Raw genomic sequence first — 18,684 nt, 5'->3', positions numbered from 1 at the left:
GTACCATAAAATAATTAGAAAGTATATTAAAGTGGGAAAAAAGTTATAACAGTTGTAAGAGAGGTTAATTATCCTAATATATAAAGAGCTCACTCATGTCAGTGAGGGGTAAATAAGAGAATATGATAGATATTCTTATGGAACAAAACATAAAAAGCCAGTAACCAAAAGAAGAAGTATACATGGCAAACAAATATTGTAATTTTTTCTGATTATTCATTAAATTCAAATTTAAACATCAGCATGGGCCATTAAAACGTCAATCAAGTGTCAGTAAACAAAAATTGAAAACTAAATATACTCTATGCTTTTGAGGTTTGTGCAAGGGTAACGTAACCATCACGCAGTTGGTAGAAGAATAAATTGGTTTCACTATCTGGATAGCAAAAGGGTCTTATGAATATTCCTCAACTTTTACCTAGTTATGAGTTTATTATCCTGTGCTCAAAACATTCTAGGATTCTGTCTTTAAAAATCAAAACGTATATGATCAAAGACTTCTTTATGTTATCACTTTATAATCAAGAAAACTTGAGAACAGCATAAGTGTTCATAGCCAGGGAATAGTTAAGATTGATATAGACATATAATTAAATATATATATTTATATAAATATATATAAATATATATATAAATTTATATATTTATAAATTTATATAAATATGTAAATTTATATATATTTATAAATTTATATAAATATGTAAATTTATATGTATTTATAAATATATAAATATATAAATTTATATATTTATATAAATATATAAATATATAAATATATATAAATATATAAATACATATATTTATATAGAATGCTTAGATCTTTTGGTATAAAGTTAACCAATATAGAGTGGATTAAAAATTGTATATGTGATTAGGAACCATAAGCAGTGGTTCTGTATAGATGTTTTCAGAACAACTCTATATTTTCCTATAGCTCCAAAATTTTATGCAGTGAAATTATGTTAATAATGAGAAAAAAATTAAATGAAAACATAATTTAAAAAAACAGGAGTAGAGGAGTACCCAAACAGGTAAAACTCATTTATTACAGTAAACAGTTTGACAACATTTATACCCCTAAACTCATGAACCCACTCTTATTCTTAAACTATTATTCCTCTTATTATTTGTTATTTCTATATTTAAAACACTCTTTAGGTCAATGTGAAAAAATAAAAATATTTATTAAATTCAATTCTAGATTTTTATCCTAATGGTCAGTGTTAATAACAGCAGATAATCCAAGCAGCATTTCTGTTTGACTTTTGAATGCGTTCTACGAATTTAGTCTACAAATATCTATATGTTTAGATATTTGATTTTGTTACCATTGCTTTGTTTAGGCCTGATTGGGAGAGGAATTGTAGAGGACAAAAAAGAAAAATAAGGATGGGAACACTTTGTTTAAAGATACCTCTGATAGTTATCTTCTGGTAGTGAAGATGAATAAGTTTTGACCGGACAGGTTATATAGATCACATCTGTCACTTCTGTATCAAAATATATCACCCAAATAAAAATTAAATGTTTTATAGTAGCTTTAATTTTATCATACTTCATTAAATTTCATTAGCCAATAAAGTCTCCACAAAATGGATTAACCTTACTCCATAATCTGCAGGAAACAATAGCACTAGGTGGTGATGTGTGCAAGACCATGGCATTATAAAGTTCTAGCTGAAATTTAAATATTAAATAAGAAATATATGTGTATGAAGTCAGATTATACATTTAATTATATGAGTTTTTTTTAAATCCATTATAATCAGTTGCCATTAGAACCTTAGTTTGACAGCCACGCTTGAAATTCACATATTCCAATCAAGGGTATCCCTATCCGACAAAATATCTACCTGTTATTATTTAAATTTTAAAATTTAAATAAATGTTCTCCTAATCCTCTATTTAAGATGTTTCATGTATATGTCTTAAATCTGCATTTCAATAAAGAATAGAAATGGTAATGATTATGAGGAATACTGGACAAACCAGTAAGAGGTGATTAAGTCAGCATAGTTCACAGTCTTAGAATTTAAACCTGAGGATTGTCCAGGTTTATTGTTTTTCCCCAACTCCCTTTATCGCCTACCAGAAGTAGAGAAAAATAAATGGCATAAGTGATCTTTGGATGAGGATTAGACCTGTGGAAAAAGAAGGCATACAGATGGACTGAGGGAGCTCTTTGTGAAAGCTATGTAGGGAATAATTTATATCAGTAAACTAAAGATGACTGGCTACATCCCTTTGTTACATCTCTGCTTTAGAGACATTTGTTGTACCTGATAACGTCCTGTAACGAGAAAATTCTGATACTCTAGAAATTAAAGTTTTTAAAAAGACATTAAATATTCCAATATTATATAGAGACAGAGGTGTAGTTTAAAGAAGAAATAATTTAAATCTACATTATCAATTTTGCTTCTCTTTATTTTCAGAAGGGAAAATATGGCAAACTGTCTATTCTGTAAATTTTGATATCATGAATTTTTAATGTTTCATCTAAAAATTTAATTATGAACTGAAGTATAAAGCATTGTGTTAGGCTTCTTTCCTCTTAAGACTTGCAAATAGGAAGAAAAGAAAATGGTAACTATTCAAATAAATTAAAAGTGACCTCTTATATTACCATCTACTAAAACCATCTACTAAAAATGTTTACAGATGTTCATAGCACTGAATTTTACCAGCAATAAAAGTTAATGGAAAGTTCCAGTACACTACTTGCAGAATTGTTCGTAGGGATAGCAAAGGATTCAGCAAAAAGTAATGCATTACTGTCTAAAGGGCATTGACTGTTAAATTATCTACTCTTATATGGGAATCTTACTATAACTTAAGAGAACTGGAGAAAATGGATGTTATGGTGAATTTAGTCCACACAATCAATCAAGATAAAATGTTTTTTGTTTCTTCACCACAGATATTTTCTCCATAAAATGCTTCTACCTAAGCCAACTTACAGAAACTGTCATGCTTCAAAATGAATTAGTTTTTCAGAAGGACAATCTGTAGTCACCTTGAGAATATAACATGAATCATGCTAAGCAGGGTCTGCTTCCAGTTACATTCACAAATCTGTAAAACAATGTGCTCGTCTGCAAGTACCAAGGAGTTTAAGGTTCCTGCTGTACCGTACATGTTGGTTTGTATGTCTGTCTCAGGGATTTTCATTATACCCTTTTGATATCTAACAATTCACCAACTTTAAATAAAATCCATCCCATTATCTAACATAAGAGGAATTTGGTAATTGCTTAAATATTAGTAATTAAAATGAAGTCAAGCTCCGATGGTGATGGTGGGCTGTTGGTTCTGTCAGAATTCCCCTTCCTGTTTCAGGTGTTGAGGAGAGCAGGAAGGTAGTTGTGGAAGAAAAGTGTGTAAAGAAGCATAGGTCTGTTAAGCAGTCTTTGCAGTGTGTGTGCCTAGCGCTGAAAAATTTCTGTGCAAGTAACTAAATTAATGAAGTACTGTGTGTTCTCTGTATGCATATAAAAAATTTTTTGGGGTAGGAATTTTTGGATAGTTTTGCTTCTTGAGTCTTTTTTGTAAAGGACAATAACCAGATCAACAAAGTATTTTTATCAGGTAAGTTTTGCTAGTTCTGAGAATGTAATTGATCCTAATGGGAGTTGTAAAGAATTAGATGTCCTGTGACATCTCCTGATCTGAAATGCTATTATACTGTGATGCACATAGCTTTACATCAGGAATTCTTTCTTTTCTGTCTGTGACCATTTTGGGATTGATTTAACTCCATAAGGTTCACATTCATGACCATGTGAGGCCCCATGACTTTTTGGGTAGAATTGTTATTTTGTAAAGAATCACTACATTAAAATCAGTTTATGACTGTGGAGTTTCTACTTTTTCTTCTTTATTAACAATTGAAAATATTTTTTGCCTTATCACAGGTAAGAGCTATAAAAAAAAGAATCATGCAATTACTAAAAAGAAAAGCTTCTTAAAATTGTCATAAAATGATGTCTAAATGTATTGACCTATTTTAAATTATTTGGCATTTAAGAGAGACAGACTTGAGAGTTCAGCAATGTCATTACAGTATTCAGGCATTTCTGAGATATGGTCTAGAAGCTTCTTGTTGGGCCACTCAAATTTATTTAAAAAAATCTTTACAAAGGGGAGAATAACTCCTCACTCCTTAAGTGTGGGCTGTGCATAGTGACTTCTTTGCACAGAGTACAGTAGGGAAAGGGGAGAAAAGAGAATGAACTTTATAGTGAAGAAACCTTGACAGTTAATACCTCAGCCACGTAATCGAGGTCATCAGCAGTAATGAATCATATTGATAGTGTGGACCCTGGATATGATATGGTTAAAATGTTTCTTTACCTCTGTGGTCTTCCTTCCAAAAACCAACAACCCCAGTCCAATCACAAGAAAAACATCAGAAAAAAAAACCCCAATTTTAGTTAATTAGAAAGAATGTTTTACACAATGTAACTAAGTGTGGATGTGAACACAAATTTATTATCCCATCTCAGATAAACACAGAATGGCTAAATCTTTCTCACAGTTGCTAGAGTTTGAATTAAATTGTTAATTGTTGACATAGACTATTTTTATAAAAAAGGTGAGTAATCTCAGGGTGGGGGAAATGGCTTAACAACATTAAAACTCTTTATAAATACTAATATTAGGAAACAGGTGAATATCAAAGCATGCTAGTTCAATGCAGTGGTGTAAAAATTAAGCCTAGCTCTTTAAAGAGCTAGTAACTTAGTCTTGAAAAGGATACCACCTCATACTTCAGAACAGAATGTCATTTATCCTAGTGAGGCTATTTGATTAATTAGTATGGCTTTTATACTAAGTAACACTCAGGTTATTTCACAATAAAAATAAATTCCAAAGTAGAAAGGGTTATACACGTAGAAACTGAGGTACTTATTGACTTTTTGATGCTATCTACCATACAAGATTGAAAACCTGTAGTAGCATAGAACTACATCAGTTTTTACCAGAAGTATAGACTTTCCTAGATTTGTTTGTTTTTAAAGAAAAACATTTAACTTGAGAATTTCTTGTCCATGTGAAGGCTTGGAAAGAAATATTTGGTTTCAAAATTGTTTATTATAAATACACAATTTTTTTAACCCTGCCTGATTTAATTGGTTTGTAAGAAGTAAACTACATGCTGGATACATGTTTTATATGGAACAAAATTGTGTCTAAGTTTTAGAATGAACTACAAATCAAGGACCAAAGAAAGTTCTACACTACAGATAATTAAGAGCAATGTGCATTACTGCATTGTGTTTCTGGTTTTTTCCTAAAATGTAGTGTAGATGGGCTTCTAGAAGAATGTTTGCATTCGATTGCTTTTAAACTATGCTTTTGCTAGTCTTTTTCCCTAAGCCCTTTTTGGAATATGTGGGAGAAACTTATCCACTTATTCTTTACATAATACTGCCCTTGAGGGACAATGTGAGCTTTCTGATCTATTAATCAGAGTTACTAAGTGAATTTATTTCAACAGATGTTCAATGGCAGACACCTTCTCAAAACCAAATGTCTTCCTTAAGAATTGAAAGGAACACACTTTATATATCAAATAAACAGTTTCTTTATCTTTTTTCTATTCTAGTGCACTGACAGGCAGAATTCACCAGTCACATCACCAGGGTCCTCCCCTCTGGCACAGAGAAGAAAGCCACAGCCGGACCCTCTCCAGATCCCACATCTGAGCCTGCCACCCGTGCCTCCTCGCCTGGACCTAATTCAGAAAGGCATAGTTCGGTCTCCCTGTGGCAGCCCAACTGGTTCACCAAAGGTAAATCGATTTAATTAAAAACACAGATAATAATTTTATATGACAGTTATTCATTACTCAGGTTCTTTTAAATTTCTTTTCTCATATTTCCTGTGCTCTTAATTGTTTCTGAACAACTTTGATGGATTTCTCATTTTGTTTATGGTGAACTCACTATCATATTCCTTGCTGTATTATTAGAAAAGTTACTTTATTACTCAGAGAGAGCACATGTCTGTAATAGCCCCCTAATTTGCTAAAATAAATAGCACTCTAGGTACAGTTATTCTGTAAAGTGGATTTAAAAGGCCATTATGTATATTAAAATACTCTTATCAAATGGTATTTTACACTCATTTTCATAGTGTCATGACAAGAAAAATGTGATGGGAGTATATTTGCATAAGGGCTTAAGGTGTAATAAATTATCACCCATGTTCGAGGTGACTCAGAAGAAAATTATATGTACTTTTCATACTTGAAGCAATTAATTACAAAGAATTACAGCATTTGCTGAGTAATTACATTACTGTTCAATATTAAAGACATAATTCTAACTCTGTAATCCTAAGCCCACACTTTAGTTCTGTGTGGATTTTTTTCCAAATTTGATAAGGGGATATTTTACTTAATTAAATACAAGATTTAAAAAAATAACTCCATTTGGTAATATACTTTACAGTCTAAAATTAGTTGGAAGCACAATGTTTTAGTAGTAGTTAATTTTTCTACATTATGGTTAACTTAATTTTAAGATCGTATTAAAACTTAGAATGTTACTTAGAGTGTTACTTAGGCAGAATTATGTAAGTATACAACATATTCCTTTTCTCTCTAATATTTTCTGACAAAAGCACAAACCTTTCATCAGATGAACCAAGTATATAAAAATGAAAGTTATGCAAGTCACATAGTTTCAATTCAGGAGCTTATACTTTCAATATCATTTTATTGTCAGCCAGTCAAAATTATCATATAATTTGGGTATCCTGCTACTTTTTCCTGTATTGTCTGCAATTCTAACATTCGAGTTTATGTACTTATTTCTACAAAAAAAACCTAATGAAATTCACTTATGAGTCTTTCATTAACTTTTTAAAATTTCATTAACTGGTGATAAAAAGAAACTTATGAAAAGATGGCATAAGGAATCTAATAAAGCTCCATTATTGCTTAGAAAACAAAAGCAATAATATATTAGTTGAAGTCATTTCAGTGCATGGTACAATTATTTATTTGTTTGTTTATTTTTCCCTATGTGTCTCCTTAGTCTTCTCCTTGCATGGTGAGAAAACAAGATAAACCACTCCCAGCACCACCTCCTCCCTTAAGAGATCCTCCTCCCCCTCCACCTGAAAGACCTCCCCCTATCCCACCTGACAATAGACTGAGCCGTCACTTCCATCATGTGGATAGTGTGCCTTCCAGAGACCAGCCAATGCCTCTTGAAGCCTGGTGCCCTCGAGATATATTTGGGACTAATCAGTCAGTGGGATGTCGCCTCCTAGGAGATGGCTCTCCGAAGCCTGGAATCACAGCAAGTTCAAATGTAAACGGAAGACACAGTAGAATGGGCTCTGACCCAGTGCTTATGCGGAAACACAGACGCCATGATTTGCCTTTAGAAGGAGCCAAGGTAAGAAATATGCAGAACAGAAGCTAAATAATCTGCTTAAACTCTTCTGATAGGAGGTAGTATAAAAGTTGGATAGTGTTTTTTGTTGTTGTTGTTGTTGTTGTTGGGGTGTGTGTGTGTGTGTGTGTGTGTGTGTATGTGTGTTTGTTTTGTTTTTTTTGTTTTTTTTTGCCTAGTGCAGTACTTCCTTGCAGGTCCGTAATTATCTCCAAGATATAAATAATCAGAAACTCATTAAAACTTGAATTGAAAAGAAGTCAAGAAAAAGGTTCTACGTAATGATTTAATTTTAATGTGAAGACACTAAACAATTTGCCAGAGGTTTATTTTGCCTTCCCTTATTTTATGGGAGAATTAACACTATTATTTTTAGTTCTCCTTTTTCTATTTAATTTTTAAATAAGTTGTATAATTACAACAATCATAAATCATTATAATTGTTGTTGCCTAGTACAGTATACATTATGCAACCAGGTAAAACGAACTTCTCACATAAAGAAAGCACCAAGTCCAGGTCATTTTTACAAAGCAAACTGCTTCTCCATAAAATTGAAAGAGGCTCTCACACATTCTTGAAGGATACCACCACCACCACCATTTTTATGTCCAGGAAAGAATTTAAGCTTGTAAGAAACCAAAGAGATAGCAGCAGAAATCATTGAGTGTAGAATTCTTTGTAGGCCCTTGGCAGAATTGCTTATATTCTGATATTTGCTTTCATTTCTGGCTCTGTGATCAAATAATTGAGGCTTACCTATTTTGAAGACTTTAATATCAAAGTGAACCCATCTCTATTCATCTTAAATTGTTGTTTCAAGGAAGTAATTTATTTCTTTAAAATAATGGCTTGCAGTTAACGAATTTGCCCTGTAATATATTCAAGAAACAAAGAAGTGTGAAATATAACATGTATTCACCTTCTATGTGTATGTGTGCGTACAATTGTACCTAGTATCTAGGAGAATAGTTATTCGCCGAATATCTAAATCCTCCATCTCCTCTATTTTGGAATAAACCCCCAAATAATAGCTAGATGTGGAGTTTCAGAATAAATTTTAACAGTTGACATTTTCATTCAAAATACTTGTCCTTTTTTTAAAAAACAAACAAACAAACAAACTCATCTTCTCTTTTGTCCCTTCCTCTCTTATTTAGCATAGTTCCTAGTGAATACTTGGTAAGCACTGAATAACTTGCCTGCTATTACTACAATATTTAATCTGATGATAGAAGCAAAAAGTGTTTGCATGCTGGGATTGAGAGTGGGTGGGGGTAGTGCAGGAAGGACTTGAAGGAAGAAGATGACCATAATATACACCAGTACAGATGGTTTTATATATTCTTCCAACACTGGCCTTCAGCCAAAAGTAGAGTGTAATTTTCTTGTTTAAAATAGGTTTTTCTTTTTTTTTCTCTCTTTAGAAGAGCAGTAGTTTCTATAGGTAGATGACATACAATAAGAGTCTATTACTAAGGTGAGGGGATGAAAGGGAAAGGGAAATTATTTTGATTTAAGAAAGACTCATCTTTTTAATGAAAATGGTAAATGTTACAATGTGTTCTCACCCTATATACCTAGTATGCAGTTATTTTTTTTAAAGTTTAAGAGTTTGGGGATTTAGATATTTGGAGGCTGATATAATCGGTCTCTCCAAATATAAACAAATACGTTTTTGTGTTGAATTTAACAACTACTATTTAGACTTGTTTTCATTAGAGGTAATGCTTTAAGTATTACCTTCCTACTTTAAAGATAAGAAAACTTGGATAAGTACTAAAATTGTAAATTAAAATTAAATGTACATATGGAATACCATAAGAGGAATTCATAAAACTAAATACCCCATAAGTGGAGTGACAACTCAGTCCCTGTTATCATGTGTCTTCTCTCAGTGTGCCTGTTCTCATCATCCATTAGAACCATTTGCCCTTTTTATTTGCATCTTCACTAGATAAATGGTAAGGAAAACAAGAATAAATCAAATTTTAATTACTCCATTTGCTAGTTGTAGAGAGCTCTGAGGAAAAAAAGCCGTCTAATTCATAGTTAAAATGAAATGTAAGAATTTTCTGTGACTTTCATTTATTCCCTTTTCTTTCCCCTCCCACTTACCATAATCAAATAGCTAACGTAATGCTTTACTTAATAACATGAATCTGCAAGCTAAGAGTTATTAGGATTATTTATCTTGTTTTATTTTCTTGTAAGAGGTTTTTTTCCTATAGCACTGTTTCATTCTCTGAATTCTCAGGTTCTAGCCATGTTATAAACCTGTTTCCTAATAAATATTTTGTCGGCTAGATATTTACTTTTGTTTGTTAATTGGTTTTAATTATCTGAGGTGAAAATATTTGCACTAAAATGTTTTCAGATACCATTGGAAACTTGAAATTTATCTCCTGTTTCTAGATACTGACATATCCAACTATCTTTATTCATTCCTCTTGAAAGACTAAGAATACTGTTGTTTTTTATGTGATAAATCAAACTATCTCTGACTTGTCATGTTACTTCACATGACATTATTCTCAAATGACCTTGTGTATAATAATCTGTTGAAGAGGTTGCTAGATAAATACATCGAATGATTCCACTTTTTGAGATTGTGACTTTTGCTCTTTTGGTGGTGAGACTCATGTTTATACGAACAACCTTCAACTTATCTGTAAATCTCAAAAACTGTCTTTTGGAACATAAGTCTTCTGTGTACACTGGTCCCATTTCTAATCGGATGCTGTTGAAGGACAAATTATAGCAACATTTTTGGGGTAGTGTATATGTGGGATTACATGTGTGGTATAGGGAAAATAGGGTGTGTTAGGATTTTGTACTAATAAAAGTTACATATACGCTATCCCAAAAATGTTGCTATAATTTGTGCTAATAAAAGGTTTTTCTTAATTCTGCCAAGATTATCACAAAAGTATTTGTTTTCCCTGTACCTCAAGGGTCCCAAATACCTTAATCTTAATTTTTAAATAATATCTGAATCATAAGAAAACATTTCAAATTTCAAGATTAGGATTAAATGCTATCTTGAGGCATGTAGAAAAATGTTAATCTAGGATAACCTAGAATTTATAATAAATTATATGATAACTCAGATTATACTTCCTTCACAAGTTTAAACTAACCCTAATGTATTCTTGTTCCTTCAGCCTGTTCCATCTATATGAGTACTTTAGATATTCAAGACGTTGGGGAATACAAAATGAAAATAGTACAGTTTAGTGAGGGTGAGACACATATACCATTAACTAAGAGATAAGGCACAGGAGTCACATCTAGAAAATAAAATGTGGGCTCCCCAAGAAGAAAAAAAAAAACATTCTAGTAGAAATGCAGGGTAAAGAAAGAATAAAGAAAGCTTCATGTAAGAGGGTCACTGGCTGTCGACATTAGAAGGTTGGTAGGTGTTATTTTTTTAGACAAGACAGGAAAGAGTAGCATGGAGGTGGGAAAACACACATAGTGTAGGAAGTCACTTTTGAACAGAATATAAGGCATATAGAAAGAGTAAGCGGGATACATAAAACTATAGCAATGTAGATTGAAACCAGTTATGGAGTGACTTATTTTCTACACAAGGTTATGTTTGATTTGGTAGACAGGAAAGAGTTTTAACGGCTTTTTTTGTTTGTTTTGTTTCGGCAGAGGAGCAATAGGATCAGAATGTTTAAGTAGATAGCATGTCTAATGGAATTGTGGTAGATTTGAGATGAGCTAGGAAGGCAGAAGAGAAAGATGTTTCCTTAGCTGAGAGTTAAAGAAGGCCCGAATTAGTGAGACTTCAGTGCGAACTGCTTCTGTTGATGCTAGCAATCTCCACATTCAAGGAACTGCAGTTCTATTTGCAAACGAGCTTTTCAGATTTCCAGAGAAAATAAAATACTTATTTTTAGCTAAAAAAAAAAAAAATTCCGTTTTGTTTTTTTTCTCCTCTCGCTTTCCACCCCTGACCCATGATGTTGCTGTTTCCTATTAAGAACTGGATTTCTGAAGGCCGGGCATCTCCTCCCACACGCTCGCGGCGTACACCTGGGGCCTGGAGCACCGGGGGTATGGTCCGTGGCTCTACCTGGGGCACGAACCCAGGACTTTCTGCGTGTAAAGCAGACGTGCTAACCACTACACTATGGAGCCACCCCCCAAAAATCACAGTTTTTGATTATTGCATTCCTTTCGTTAGTGGAAGCTAAAATGATTTTAAGTTTAATGAAATGAGTACAGGTGGGAACATGGCGCTTAGAATGAAATGATGTAAAATCTTGTCATCCAATCACTATTACCTGTATGTTGAGGTCCTTTGCTGTTTGCATATATGGGTAATCAGACTAATTAGGAAAGATTATGAAGAGTTATTTGGTATTAGGTGTATTGTTAACCCTCAGTACCTATTTTAGAACAGTTTGCAAGATCAGTTATTAAACAAATTGCATATATTTGCTGAGAGAATTTCAGTAAACTAATGAATTTCTTCCATTTGTATTTGGGAAAGTCATTTCATTGGTTAATGCCTTCATTAATAAGGTCATCTAAGCCAATCAGCAGTCAGTTTTCATTTCAACCCTACTGTGTGTAAAACATTGAAGGAATATCCTATAAAATGAGGAAATTGGAGAGTCTTTGTTCTGGTAGAGATTCAGTGTACTATGAATGCTCTTACATAGAACATAAGCAGTATATCAGCACATGTCAATCACAAAATGAATGGTTCAGAAAAGACATACTGTGGCATTTCAGAGACAGGAGAAATCCTAGAGGTACTATGAGTTAATAACAGTGTGTCTAAGGCAAACAGACGCTGTTTGCATTTTAAAGCATATTAATAGATTGTTTCACAAAATTATGGCAAGTCACTTAACTTTCCAAGGTTATTGCTCTCCTAGAGGATAAAGTACATCATTAACACTGTCTGCCGCTTCATGGTTTTTAACGATGATAGACACCATTGCCAGTGTGACTTGTTGAAATTTATTTGTAGTACAAAATGCGGATGCTCTGTTATTAATATGTTTATTCTTTTATTTAGCTAATGTGCAAGATGTAAGCATTTTTAATATCAATAAACATTTTACTACATTTATATTCCTTTTCATATATGTTCACAGTGTTCTGAATATAAAATTATGATTGTCTTATTGTTAGAGCCAATACAACAGAAACTATTATTTCCACATCTCCCTTTTGTAACTGTTGAAATGTTATTAGGTGTCAACAGGACATTAGATACTTTCTCCTAATAAAACCAGTTATTACACGTAAAACCCATATTACATTTTCCAGAATGAATTGTAACTATATTTGTGACTGAAACATCAAAGAGATTTGATTGCAAAAATCTTACATTGTACCTATTCCAGCAACATTCACAGGACTCCAATTAAGGATGACTTTAAATGCTTATTATCATAATGAACATTTGTGGTTTGATACATTTGTTGTCTCAAATGTTTGATTGTTTGATATATTTGTTGGTTAAAAGAAATTTTTCAAGTTAAAGGTTTTTTGAACTTAGCAATGATTACTATCTACTTGAAATTGTTTTCTCTCTAGCAAAATTCAAAAAACTCTGCCTTGTTTCATTATTTGGTCCATAATCAGAAGCCTATGATAAAATTATTTTATTTAAAGACATATTTTGTTACGATGTAACTATAGAATATTGAATCTAACATGGGAGATATGAAAAAGAGAAATTGGAACTATAGAACAGGAGCCAGTTTTTAGAATGAAACTTTAATGCTCTAAAATTTAGATTGTATAGCTTTGAAATGCAAACTGACATATTTCAAATGTATTCTTTAAACATGATCTTTTTCTTATTTTAAGGTGATAGAGAAGGATATGGCCTTTTCAATTTTGTATTATAAAGCTTCAACACCATTTTAGAAATATGAAGGGGAAAAAAGAAATTGGTAGGTCATTGATTGGGTTACCTAGGACTATTCAAGTTACATTACATCCTTTTTCCTCAGCATCAACTTACATCTTTTAAATATTGATAAGAGTTTGGGAAAGAGGCCAAAGATAAAACTCTAAATATTACTTAAAGTTAAGTCTTAAAAATATATTTAATCTTTTCTTGTGAATATGTCTCTGCAAAATTTTTCTCTTTTTAAATTGCTTTAATTTCAAGGTGTTGGATTAGTAGAGAGCAGTTGTTCAGACAGTTCCTGTAATGTAATGAGCATCCCGGAAATCAGAATTTCTGAATTCTCAGTAATTAAACACTGGCTCTCTATGGTACCTTATGAGCAAGTTAATCATTTTGGTTTGTTTGTTTACACATTGAAAACTATGTATAAAAATGCCTGTACTTTGAAATCCAGAACTTGTCTCTAGTTAGCAGTAGTGCTGAAGCTTAAAAGAACAAAGGCATTTCTGGTTATACTCATGGACTGTTTTATTGAGAAGTTGAAAAATGTTATGTTAACCCCAGAGAGATATAATTTAGAACACTTTTATTTGGGAGGAACTGAAATAATCACACTAGTGCTGCTTTTTTCTCTCCTGAATCTTTACAGAGAACATTTAACTTTTCAATAAAAACTGATCATGTTTGGGGAATATTACTATGTATTTACTTACCCATCTATATCTAATTTATAGAAATTATAGCCTTACCTGTCAATATGTTTAAGAATCATGTATTATCTTTCCTTCATAGAACTTGGTACTACTTTGAGTAGTGGTGAATAACCATTATGGTGCTGCAACTCTTAATTAAATTATATGATATGGCATTTGTTTAAATAAGCTGAATTTAAATATTCTTTTCAAAATTATAGATTTTCTAAAAGCTGCTGTTATTTTAAGATCCTCCAGAAGTTAAATCTAAACTAACCTTTTGATTTCCTTTCAGGTCCTTTCCAATGGTCACCTGGGAAGTGAAGAATATGATATTCCTCCACGGCTTTCTCCTCCTCCTCTAGCTACCGCCCTTCTTCCTAGCATCAGGTAAGTTTTATTGAATTCAGATCATTTGCCCAGGCATATAAAAATATTGTCAATAGTAGTTTTGAGGTTCTCAGTTCAAAAAGTACAGGGTGAATAGAAATGCGTCAGTAAAAATGACCTAGCCAGAATTATAAACTGAAGTCCAGAAACTAAGATCCTCTCTGATTCTTTACTGGTAACCACAGCATCTACAAGTCTTATATAAACTCTGAGGTTACACATAGAACAACAGGGAGGGGAAGCTTAATCCTCCCTGCATTCAAGAAGAGGGTAGAGTAGCACATAGCACAACAAGTTCTCCCTTCCAATTTAGCTCTTTGTCAGAGAAACCACATTTTTCCTAGCTAGTTTGACATCATAAAATAATCTTTGGTTTTTCCAATTTTCTCATTTCTCAAATCCATTCAGCTACGAAATCCCATTGATTATTCTTTTGAAGTTTTTCATAATCAGCTAATCTTCTCTGTTGCCTTAGCTTTACCTTGTAGCTTGACAACTGAATGAGCCTGACTCGATCATAGGATATGATCTCAAAATTAATATCAATGGATTTTAAAGCTAGAAAAATGAGTTGACTCTGGTGTTTCATTTAAAAAATGGGAACACAAGAGATTACAATGGACAGTTACACACACACACACACACACACCCACACCCACTCCACCTCACCCTACCCCACTTCTGTTCTAAAGCAGGATAAGGCCAAGTCTCCTGATTCCCATTTTCCTACTCTTTATATTGTCTGCCTTTTCTCCAATATATTTTGTTCACACAGCTGATTTAATTTAAATTCTGCTCTCCCCAGATAACTTTCTTATTAAAAACCCAGCATTGTTTTCTTTCCTTCTAAATTATCCTATGCTCTTCTACTAGCAATAAGATCCACAGAATTTTACCCAACTACTGTTTAGTAATTCCTAATGCTTGCCCTCTAATCTTGTCTTGCTTATTTACTGACTTTGTGAGTTTTTTCCTGCTGTTCCTTCCTATGTACTACCTTTTCAGAATCTTTATTCTAAAAGTCTGTGTCTCAGGTGCCATTTCTTGAAAATTTCCGTGACTTCTTTAGTCGTAATGCTAGTAATAAGACATTCTCATTCTTCTTCCTAGGGTTTATTGTCTACACATTTAATTGTACTCTGCTCTACTGTTTTCTAATTTTAAAGTGCCTTTCCGCATTAAAAAGATTATAAGGTTTTGAGGGCAAAAACCTATTCTTTTATTTTCTGATTCTCTCATAATTACTGTTTTTGCTGTATAGTGAGTACCAAAAATACCTGGTTGCTTGGTTGATTGACTTTAATATCTGCTAAGATCTTCATTTCTAATTAAAAGTCTTAGAGCATCTTCACTCCTTCCTCTACTGGTCATTGAACTCCCACTAAACGTATGAATTCAAAAGAAGGATAAGCTAGCTAGATACCAGTTCCCAAGAAATTTACAGTCTACTTTGAAATAAAGTTAACATACATGAAATCACTAGAGAAAATTATGCCCTAAATTATATGATTCTAATCTGCTAGTTTTTAATAGAAACTTGGAGGGGAGAGGTTATTACAGACTTTGTAAGTCAGGGTTGTTTTATAGAGAGGATGGAAATTTCCTGAGTCATGGAGAGTAGCACAATTGGAAAAAGAGCAGTGCATGAGAAAAAGAAAGTGCGAAATTTGACATCATTCAGGAGAGAGTCGGAACAGTAAGGAAACAAAACTAATTGGACCATTCTTCAGTGGCAACTTTTCTCAGAACTGCCATGTATGTAACAGACCTAGAAGTTGGAAACAAATATACATATTTTATGTAGTAGGTTCTAAATAGGTAAGAGCATGATATTCTAGCCTCAGATGAACCCTGGATATATGTATATGAAATAAAACATTTAAACTCAATTACCTTTGATAATTCAGAGAACATCAGAAAATGAAGTAAATGAAACTTGCTAATTAGAGATTAAGTTTTTACATTCTGTTTATTAAATTCATATTGGCAAGTGGGATAGGAGGCAGAGGTTGCAGTTTGCTTCATTTGTATTTAAGTACCTGTTTCTTTATAAATAGAGTAAGAAGAAACAAATTAATAGTAAAATGTATTTTATTGATATTTTTCTAATACTTCCATTCGTATGAGCACATGTGTATACTTTCTCCCTATTTAATCTTGATATTTTTTCTCAGAAACAATGCAGTTGCTTTACTGAACCAGAGAAATATTTTAGCAGTGCAGGCTTAACAGCAATTTAGTTTTCTATTTTGCATGATGCAAATTAACCATAGTTAATATTAATAATAGAAGTGTTGGCTTTTAATGACATGTTTACCTCTCCAATTTATTTTTTGATTCTGACTATATATGTAGCAGTTGTTCACTGTAGAAAATATAGGAAATATATAAAAAAAAGTAAACAAATATGTAAATAAAGATATCTACATATCCCAGATGTCAGTGGCCAGAGTTTTAACATTTTGATGTTTTTTCTCTTAATACTTTTTTTGCATGAGTTAGATTATATTGTAGAGATAATTTCATGCCTTTGTCAGTTATTTTTTGAAAAAACGTTTTTCTTCATCATTCACGCACTGTATTTAGTATGAAGCCAGCATGGAATTTTTAAGTGAACATTAAAATAAAATTAGACTTGGTCCCAGACCTGACTCCAGTATTAAGTATCTGTCTGTTTTTGAACTAGGTAATTTCTCTGGGCCTCACTTTCTCCATCTGCTAAATGAAAGACTCCATTTATTTAAATGATTTCCAAAATCATTTTGAGCTTCAACTTTTTAGGTGCTATGCAATGTGTTTTTCTTTTAAGGGTTACTTGTCTGTAATGTTAATTATATATGAGTTAGATTAGTGCCCTGGTTTTTTTCTTTTCTTAATTTTTTCAACTATTACCTCATGAGAGTTTATAACCTTAGTACGATGAGTATAGACCCTAAGCTCTGAGGGGACAAAGAACAGTGGTCTTGGCAAAATTTAACTCTCTAAAATAGGGATGTTGAATGTTCCAAGTACCTGTTTCCATGTTAGACTCATTGTGCATGTTTCAAAATCATGCCACAGCAAAATTACAAATTACTAATCAACATAGACATTTGCAGTTCTAACAAATGTTGAAAGCCCCAATGTTGAATTCAGTAATGTCAAAGCTAGCATTTACCTCGAAATCTGTACTATGTTCTTGTAACTATTTACTGAAGTGTAATTGTTAAATTGTTTGATTTTACTGTGATTCCCATTTACTTGATATAAGTGGCTACTCTGTGATAGTGTTTACCTATAAAACTGTATGTTCGTAATTATGTGATTCTTAGTGTAACTTATCTTGAGATCTAGAAAAATATAGAATTTATCTTTTAAAAATATTGTCATAGAAGTTGAAATTATACTACTGTATATAGATTTACTTATTTTTTTCTTACATGATTTTTCTAAATGGTTTCTGTTTAATTAATACCAGCGATGTTTAGCTGTAAATATAAAATTTTTAAGAAGCTTGAAATGTGGGTAATTTGGAGGGGAGAATGAAAAAACCCTATATGGATTATTTTTACTTTGTAGTGTAAATTTTTACTAAATTATATTTAATATCGAAATAATTTGATGTTTCAAAGTTAAACTAAATGAAACTTGAAACAGTTAAAAATATTTAACTTGACACAAGATATTGGCAAGTAAGCAAAGGAATTATTGTTAAGTAATAATGAAATAATTACCTCCAGGTAAAATAATGTTCTGGAATTCTGAGGAATGTCCTTTTTTCAGAAGAATATTTTTCTTATGCCTTGTCTTTTAGAAATCAACCTTTTATACTTTTGATATATTAATCTTAAGCCTTCAAATACACATGAACCAATATTACTTGATTCATATTATTGTAAAAAGGCTTTTTTCTAGTTGGAGGTGATAGTGTTGATTATTGTTATATATTTTTCTAAACAGATAAGGTTGCTAATATTTTAGGTTCAACGAATAGAGATTAAATTTTGCCAAACTTTCTTATTTTCATTCAGTAGCATGTACTGACTGGAGATTCAGTGTGAACAAGATAAAATCCCTTCCTCACTGGAATTTGTGCTCTAAGTAAAGAGAACAGAAAGAAAAGAAACCAGTAACTATTGTATATGGTCAGGTAGTGCTAGGAGGAAAAATAAAGCAGGGAAGGAGATAAATAGTGATGGGGTGGTTTATTCTTTAAATGAGGTTGAACAGAAACCTAAAAAGAAGGGAGCAAGCCGTGAGGTTATCTAGGTGAAGAGCATGAACAGAACTGAAGTACAAAACAGGTAGTGAATCTCTTTGGCATATCTGAAGAAC

At 32.3% G+C, this 18,684-nt stretch overlaps 1 protein-coding gene across 8 annotated transcripts in view; it reads left to right on the top strand.

The window, feature by feature from the left end:
- Positions 1-18,684, top strand: part of CBLB (Cbl proto-oncogene B) — a 200,487-nt gene that overhangs the window by 138,276 nt on the left and 43,527 nt on the right. For all 8 annotated transcript variants that reach the window (XM_039856929.1, XM_039856925.1, XM_039856924.1 and 5 more), the window contains 3 exons: positions 5,609-5,794; positions 7,044-7,409; positions 14,276-14,370. In XM_039856929.1, the coding sequence (XP_039712863.1) occupies positions 5,609-5,794; positions 7,044-7,409; positions 14,276-14,370 (647 nt within the window). The remainder of the gene's footprint in view (positions 1-5,608; positions 5,795-7,043; positions 7,410-14,275; positions 14,371-18,684) is intronic.

Source organism: Pteropus medius, unplaced genomic scaffold (genome assembly GCF_902729225.1).
Source record: "Pteropus medius unplaced genomic scaffold, Ma_sr-lr_union100, whole genome shotgun sequence".
NCBI classification, from domain to species: domain Eukaryota; kingdom Metazoa; phylum Chordata; class Mammalia; order Chiroptera; family Pteropodidae; genus Pteropus; species Pteropus medius.
This window is presented reverse-complemented; position numbering and strand designations above follow the sequence as displayed.